The sequence below is a fragment of the Arvicanthis niloticus genome, chromosome 12 (genome assembly GCF_011762505.2).
Source record: "Arvicanthis niloticus isolate mArvNil1 chromosome 12, mArvNil1.pat.X, whole genome shotgun sequence".
Lineage (NCBI taxonomy): Eukaryota > Metazoa > Chordata > Mammalia > Rodentia > Muridae > Arvicanthis > Arvicanthis niloticus.
The window spans coordinates 24,228,824-24,236,658 of NC_047669.1; the positions used below are offsets into that span (position 1 = coordinate 24,228,824).

At 43.2% G+C, this 7,835-nt stretch overlaps 1 protein-coding gene across 1 annotated transcript; it reads right to left on the bottom strand.

Annotated features, from left to right (window-relative positions):
* Window positions 1-253: 253 nt before the first annotated feature.
* On the bottom strand, window positions 254-7,536 carry Ndufb4 (NADH:ubiquinone oxidoreductase subunit B4). The gene is made up of 3 exons (XM_034515286.2): window positions 7,309-7,536; window positions 1,697-1,843; window positions 254-375 (listed from the first exon to the last, which is right to left on the bottom strand). The coding sequence occupies exons 1-3, from the start codon at window positions 7,486-7,488 to the stop codon at window positions 313-315; spliced, it is 390 nt and encodes a 129-aa protein (XP_034371177.1). The 5' UTR covers window positions 7,489-7,536; the 3' UTR covers window positions 254-312.
* Between the last annotated feature and the right edge of the window lie 299 nt (window positions 7,537-7,835).

The window sequence follows — 7,835 nt, forward strand, 5'->3', positions numbered from 1 at the left end:
GTGCTTTCCGACTCTCTGACCACTGTCCCCTCAGCATGGACCCCAACTGCCACGTTAATACTCAGTTGCTGACTAATAGATTAAGTGAATAAATAAATGTAACCCCATTGATCTGGGCTCTTAAGAAGGAGATTCTGTAATATTCAGCAAACTTAGGCCATTATTCTGACAGATTCCCAGCACAAGCCACCTCTGCTTCTGTTTTTTAAGGTATCAACATGCTTCGACAATAAATCCAAGAATAAAGAAACTGTTCAGTGATTAATTAACAGGAGATTTATTTATGCAAGAACAGAGTCATCCTTGCCAAACTTAGTAAGAGATGTTAAATTTTCTGTCCAATTTTCCTTCCTGGATAAGTCTTTCCTTTCTGTCCTGTATAGATTAAAACAAAAAAAGAAAAAATATTAAAAAGCAAGTCATTCTTACAAGGACATGGCATAACAACAAATCAGGAATAAAAACTTAATTGTAAGCCCATCCCCTAAAGCCCAAGGATCTGAGGAAGTAATAAGAAGCTACAGTAAGGATAGTAAGAAAATACATCATTCAAAAGTACCTTAGCTATTCTTTAGTGATCAGAAAGGAACCTCCCCATTCTTAAGCAGATACCATTTCTGTTTTGTTCTGAGGCAGAATCCCACCCTATAGCCCAGGCTAGCCTGGAACTCAGTCATTAATAGAGTTGGCCTCAAACTCATGGTGATCCTCGAGCCTCAGCCTCCCCAGGGCTAGCACTATCGGTATGAGCTACCATGCCTAGCTTCAAAAGCAGACAGCAAACGACAATGCAAACAACTTCTGGAAATATATGCTGATCTACTGATCAAAAGATAAGAGCTCTCACAGAGGAGGTGGCTGGCCTCCAGTCTACATGGCTGCACAAGCCCTGGACTGTGCCAGGAACTGAGAACAGGAATGGAGTAGCCTTCTCTGTGACCACACAGCCAGGCCTCTGAAGACAGAAACTGGCATCCTACCTCTGCTTCCACTGTTGGGGTTTAGTGTGTTTGAAGAGTAACTCACACACAGAGCTCAGCAACAGAGTGCATGCTAAGTGAGCCATGTGTTCAGCTAACACTCATCCAATACACACCATCTCTGGCAAATGCACCAGCAAAGTGAAAGGACTTCTCCAGGGTATCTGAAGGTCAGTCACAAATCAAGTTCAGTTTTAAGCCAGACAGGGTCATCAATGCTGTAATCCCAATGCTGAGGAGGCTTAAAATTTGAAACTGGCCTGGGTGACATAGGGAGATCTCAATCATGTCTTAGTAAAATCAAGTTTCTATCCACCCTCCGATGAGAAAATTAACTTTTAAAAAGTTGTCATGGTATTTACTTAATAATCACATTATAATTTTCTTATATTATCTGGGAAAAAGCAGGAAGACTTTCATGAACTGAATTCTACTCTCATAAATTTAAACTGACCCTTCTATTACTTTTTTTAAACTGCAAAGTAGCTATTAAATTAAACCTGAAAGACTCATAGGCCACCATGCTTTTTGTTGTTTCTTTTTTAAACAAAGTATCAAATCAAACAAAAACTCCAACTCTTCCCAGAAAAGAATAAAGATATAAGACAGAAAGGGAACGTTCCAGTGGGTGGGACACTGGGAGTGATCACCAGGAACTGTTGGGGCACCTAGGAGGGACCTCTCAAACCAGCTAAACATCCAGCCCTAATACTTACCCTGTCTGTTTTGAAAACAAAATACCAGAAGATGAGGGGCCCAAATGCCGCCAAGGCTCCTAAAAGTGAGTTCTTGGGAGTGGGTCTGAAATTAGGATAAATATTTGCTGATCTTGCATAGGTCCAACGAATCAAGGCAGGGTCCTCCTGAAATGAATAAAACAAAGACTTGTCAACCCTAAGGAGGACATGCTGAGGAAGAAATTCATCGGGGCTGTTGTGAGGGAGCACACCAACCTCCAACTCTGGCTTTCAGATCTCTCCTCTCCCTCCCAAGTCTGGAATCCCAGGACTGTGCCACGACTCTCACCTGACCCGTTTCTACTAATCAGAAACCTTATTTTCTTCCCCATCCCCCCCCCTTTTTTTTTCCTTTTCTTGTTTGGTTTTGGTTTTTATTAAGCACAGTCTTGCTCTGTAGCCCTGGCTAACCTATAGCCCAACCTAACCTCAAACTAGTGACAATCCTCCTGTGTTTCAGCTTCCCAGGGCCGAGATCATAGGTGTGCACTACCTATGATCAAAAACAACTTTCTGATGATCCTGCCCAAATCCTGCATGATTTAAAGATTCTCCCATGCCCCTCTAGCTTTCTGTTTACAATGTAAGATCCTAATTTTAAACTGGCAGAGAAGTGGCTTCATCACCTTCATGTGCCCCTCACTTCTCCTCCTTATCTCTCAGATGTGGCCATCAGAAGCACACCACAGCCCTGATGAGGAGAGACTGAAGGCGCTCTATCAAGCTTTCCATTGTGCTTCTAGGACCTTTCTAATTCTGTCGGGATCGGCCTTCTCTGATAAGTCAGTTGCAGGAAGATGAAAGCAGGCTTACTCTAATTCCGAATTCTGTTTTGCTTTCTTTTGGTCCGGAAGATCAAACCAAGGGCATTGTGGAAACAAGGCAAGAGCCCTAACACCATCAACTCACCATCAACTAACCAAGTTAGTTTCTAAACTAACTTGGCAGATGTTTGGAAAACAAACTATTACCTTCCACACTATTAAAAATCTTGCAAAAAAAAAAAAAAGGTCAAAATTGTCAAAAAAAAATGTAATATATTTATACTAAAATAATCTCCTAAGAATAGCGAATCTACCCCAAACACATAATTAAACTTAATTAGCTAAATCCCCAAGTGATTTTTACAAAATTATTCTCTCCAATTAACTGGCAAGATTAAAACAAGCAAATAAAATCAGCTTTAGCCTTCAGTATGCAGCATGAATATCTAAGGTCTTCAGTATGCAGCATGAATATCTAAGGTCTTCAGTATGCAGCATGAATATCTAAGGTCTTAACCAACACCAAGCAGCCGCGATTGGCAAGACTAAAATAACTTCAGCATTTACATTTCAAACTAAACTGAATTACAGCAATTTGACCCTGAGGTGGCCAGCTATAGCTCTAAGGTAAGAAAGCCTTGAGTGGAGGTATTGAAATTCCTCAACAGTGTGGGTGACCAGCTTACCACCAGTCCAAGAAGTCTAAAACTAACCTCCTTCTGCTATTGAAATGAATAGTGTATTAGCACCTCTCACTAGGGCGAAAGGGTTCCATAATAATAAACAGAACCAGCAGAGCAAGGCTGGAAGATGAAACTAATCTGAATGCCACACAATGAGATTTCTCAATACACCTGCCACTCACTGCTCTGCACTTGAATAGCTTCCAGATCCATCTTCTGGAAGTAGACATTTCATTTCACAAAACACCAGTAACTTCATGATCAAAACCAGGGGAAAGAGGCTGAAGAGATGGCTCTGTGGTTAAGAATGGTTAGTTGCTGCTCTTGAAGAGGACCTGGGTTCAGTTCCCCGAGGCCATATGGTAGCTCACAACCATCCCTAAGTCTAGTTCCAAACCAGCCAATGTCTCCTTCTGGCCTCTTCTGGCATCAGGCACATACATGATACACAGACAGAAATGCAGACAAAAGACTCATACAAATGAATTAAGTAAATGGGGGGCCAGCTTTCCACACCACCACTCAGTATCCAGTGAAATGCCAGCAGCCTCTGCTGTGGTGAAGCCCTCATACTTTCTTCCGTACTTCCCGAGTCCACCTCTGCTTGGTTCCCTTCCTCTCTGCCCACTCTCTCTTCATCTCTTCTGTTCTTTTCTTTCTGTTGTTTTTCAGTCGTTTACCATTGGGCCCTAGCTTTGGCCGAGCTCTCTTACACACACGTCACTCCATGAAAGAGGTCATCTGGTCACATGACTTTAAGCCCTTATAGGCATGGCTACCAACAACTCACCTCTAGCCCTAGACCTCCATGTCAAACTCAACATCTACCCAGGCATCCTAAAAGTACCTTAAACTGATCTGATCTGTCAATACTCCTTTCAACCCACCACCATGTGTTCCTGTCCCATTCTTCTAGTAAAGGACCTGCGTTGACCTTGGAGCCATCCTTCACTTGTCTCATACACAGCATCCACCTGATAGTGCACCCAGCTGGATCTACTTTCAATGCCACCCATCCTGGACCCCCACATCTTACCACCTCCACAACTACTGTCACGGTGCCCATTAACCACGAGATTTAACTGTTGTAAAAGCCTCATTTCTCTCTGCCCTTACTCCCTCACAGACAATTCTTGAGGAAACAAACTGAGATTGTGTTAAGATGTAAGACTCCGTTATGTGACTCCCTCCTCAGCAGAGATCATACAAGAGATTTACAATGTCATACAAGGTCTGGTGTGATCAAGTCCCAGGGACCTCTTTAACCTTGCTTCCTCACTGTGGCCCCCAACCCCATCCCCCCTTCACTATTTTATCCATAATGATCTTATCAAAAACAAAGGTTCATCATCAAAATACACTGTGTGCAATGCTCAACAATGCATCTAATATAAAATAAAATAATAAATAAAGATGTTATATTTTAAAAGGCATCATGTTAAAAGGACATAAAATAAAACTTGGCTAGGCCTCCACAGGACTAGGACTGCTAACATTCTGAATTAGCTCTCTGGTATATACACTAGAGCTGCCAAGCTCATCCTTGCCCTTGGACTCACAGTCTCTTCTAATGGGCACACTCTTGTCCTCCCTCAAGCTAACTCTTTTGGTTCACTTCTTTCAGATCTTTACTTAAATGCTGTGCTCCAAGGATGGGATTGTGGCTCTGTGGTAGAGCACTTCCCTACTATGTGAGACCATGGATTTGATCCCAAACACTACAAACAAAGATACCCAAACAAGACACCCAAAGCCATGTTCCAACAGGTGCTTCCTTCCCTGTTGCACAATGGCTGATCTCACCCTTATTTTCTGCATCATTCACCACCGTCTCACACACCTAATGATTTAGACTTCTAACACACCTAGTATCTGTCATCCCCATTGCAATGTCAGCTAGCTCGACAAGGACAGGGACTTCCAGCTGGCTTTGTACTCTTTTTATCTCAGCATCTTAGCCTCATAATAGGTCCTGAGCAGTTACTTTTGCCCAAATTAGTTATCCCTAAAGACTAGACAAAGGGATGCACATGTTTTGGCTGGTAAATGATTACTGGAACAGCTAAAGAGGCAGGTATCTTTCTCTCTATTAGAGATGAGAAATGAAAACTACCCTGGGTTACAGAGACTAAAAACCAGACAACTGGGGGTTCAAACTTCACACTTGATTGGGGCCTTATTCTAGTTACTTAAAATAAAATTAAACTAACGGGCCCAGTGTAGTGGTCCATGCCTTTAATGTGAGCAGTCACAAAGCAAAGGCAGGTGGATCTCTGTGAGTTCAGGCCAGCCTGTTCTACATAGTAATTTCCAGGACAGCCAGGGCTCTATATAGAGACCCTGTCTGAAAAATAAATTACTTACTTAATTAATAATACCATACTATCTAGCACATCAAGAGCAACTATGTGTATAGTATAGTACAGGTGTATCTCTTTCATCCTGTAACAAAGGCTGGGTTGAGGATAGTGTATCTGGGCAGAAGATAAAATAAGCCACATAGACTAAGGTATGTGACCTGTTTCTGGGGGTAACTGTCCATACAGTCTCATCTAGAAAGCCAAGAGAGTAACACAGTTTACTTCTGTGAATGGTTGTGACATAGAATTCTTTTAATGTTTTTCAGGCCAGGGATGGGTTTCAAGTGACAGTAACCCCAGTATGTGAGTCTATGGCTGGAGGCCTTGGAGATCTGAGCCTCCTGGAGACTAGTACTGTATCTGGCTACTTTCCTTTGGTGGTTCTCATAACTTCCAAAAACTATAGAGAGTATGTATGCAATTATTGGAAGATCTTCATTTAAAAAATCCATTTGAGCAAAACAAAACAAAACAAACAAACAAACAAAAAAACAAAAAGCCAGGATCAAAAGTAAGTGTTTTAGTTAGGAGAGATGACAGAGGTTCTGGTTAGTCAACAAAATGATGGACTGGGTATTAGGACTATCTTGTACCTCACTGGTACAATTAGGAATAAGTATGCTCTAATTGTATTTTGAGAGAAAAGTTTTACTTTAACAGGAAGAGTGATATGTAGGAGGAGCTAAGTGGGAAGGAGTACTGAGAGGAAGAGATGGAGCAAGGAGAGAAGATGAAGGAGAGGAGAAGCTAGGTGATGAGAGAGAGAGAGAAAGAGAGAGGGGGCATGGAGGCAGATGTTCACATGTCTCCACCAGTCAAAGATAGTTTTTATATCTAGGTTGGGTATTGGGTTACGCTTCTGATTGAGCATTACCAAACTTATAAATCCTTTGATTAACATTTTAAAAAAATTGTATAAAAGAAAAAAGGAAATGGGGGGGCATGGGACAGGGGGTTTCTAGGGAGGGGAAATGGGGAAAGGGGATGGCATCTTAAATGTAAATAAAATATAAAATAAAATTTAAAAAAATTTTAAAAATCCATTTGAGATATTTAGACGGCTTTTACAGAGGAAACTGTCTAAAAGCGCACTTATTAAAATATCACTTTTCTGACGTATGTTACATCGTGATGCTACATACTTTCTCTTCTGATTTCACAACTCTATGACGAATGCACACCATTTTTTTTTCCAGAACATAAAATAGCTTTGGCTTGAGAGAGACTATGTAAATTGCCCAGGGATCATAGTTTGTTAGTATTTGAGGCCATGAAGTCTGATTCCAAAGCCGAATGCATCAAGCTTCAGGTTCTGTAACCCACTTAATTTGAACAACCCCTATTCTCAAGAGAAAGAAGTGTCCTTGAGAGTTATGAGCTGAAAGGCACAAAACAGCTTTTCATGCTGTACACTCGGGAGTACCGGGCCTGAACACGCCCTTTTCAAGGAAGATACTGTGTTAGATTAGTCACGTGTAATCTGCCTCGAAATATATGAAGGACCATATCCTGGCCATGTTTCAGATAAGAAAGATGAGACTATGCAGAGTTTAACAACTTTCTCCAGATCAGGGTGGAGGCAGTCAAGCCAGAACGCAAGGCCAGCTGGGTCTGCAGCCGGAGCCCAATCCCTTTGACCACTGAGCCTGAGGCCGAAGTTGAAGGGCCACGGGCTGTGCGGCTCGGGCCCGGTGTCCAGCACACAGATTGGAACTGGACGGCCCCGCGTGTGCCCACGGGAGATGCGGCTGTCCCGGCCCACAGTCCCGCCCGGCCCCACTCACGATGTGCGATCGGCGTTTGGGGTCGTTGTACTGAAGCAGATACTCCCGTTTAAGCCGGGCTCTTATGCTCAAGCGCTCGACCTGTGCCTTTCGGGTCTCCGGAGACACGTTATACTCGGCAGGGTCGAGGGTAATGGGGAGAGTGGCCAAGGGAGCAGGCTTATACTTGGACCTCGACATCTTGGCTCCCGGCGCACATCTGCGCCTGCGCGGATATAAGAGCTGCCCTCTTTAGTTTGACCTTCAGGTTCAGGAAGTGCGCCTGCGCGCGCACAGAGCGCTTTGGCAGGAAGGGGCGGGAGAGGGATGAAGCTCGAGGCAGGGCAGAGCCTTTACCCAGCTTCCTTCACGCCCCTCGGCACGCGCATTGTACGCGTGCGCACTGTTTCTCTGTTTGCCTCCTCTTGTCTGGTGTTAAATTCATTTCTCTCTGCTCTTTGCTTCTAGAACTGATTCCCTGAAGTTCTGCAAGCAAGTTCTACTAGCAGACTAGACGATACTGGGAAACTGGGTTGTCTGTGGCTTCT

What these genes read in the sequence shown, in the direction of transcription:
- Ndufb4 (XM_034515286.2), bottom strand. Translation starts at nt 7,488, where the DNA reads ATGTCGAGGTCCAAGTATAAGCCTGCTCCCTTGGCCACTCTCCCCATT. An exon ending in CCAAACGCCGATCGCACATC is followed by an intron (nt 1,844 to 7,308) that starts GTGAGTGGGGCC and finishes TATTCATTTCAG; the next exon opens with GAGGACCCTGCCTTGATTCG. An exon ending in TTGTTTTCAAAACAGACAGG is followed by an intron (nt 376 to 1,696) that starts GTAAGTATTAGG and finishes TAATCTATACAG; the next exon opens with GACAGAAAGGAAAGACTTAT.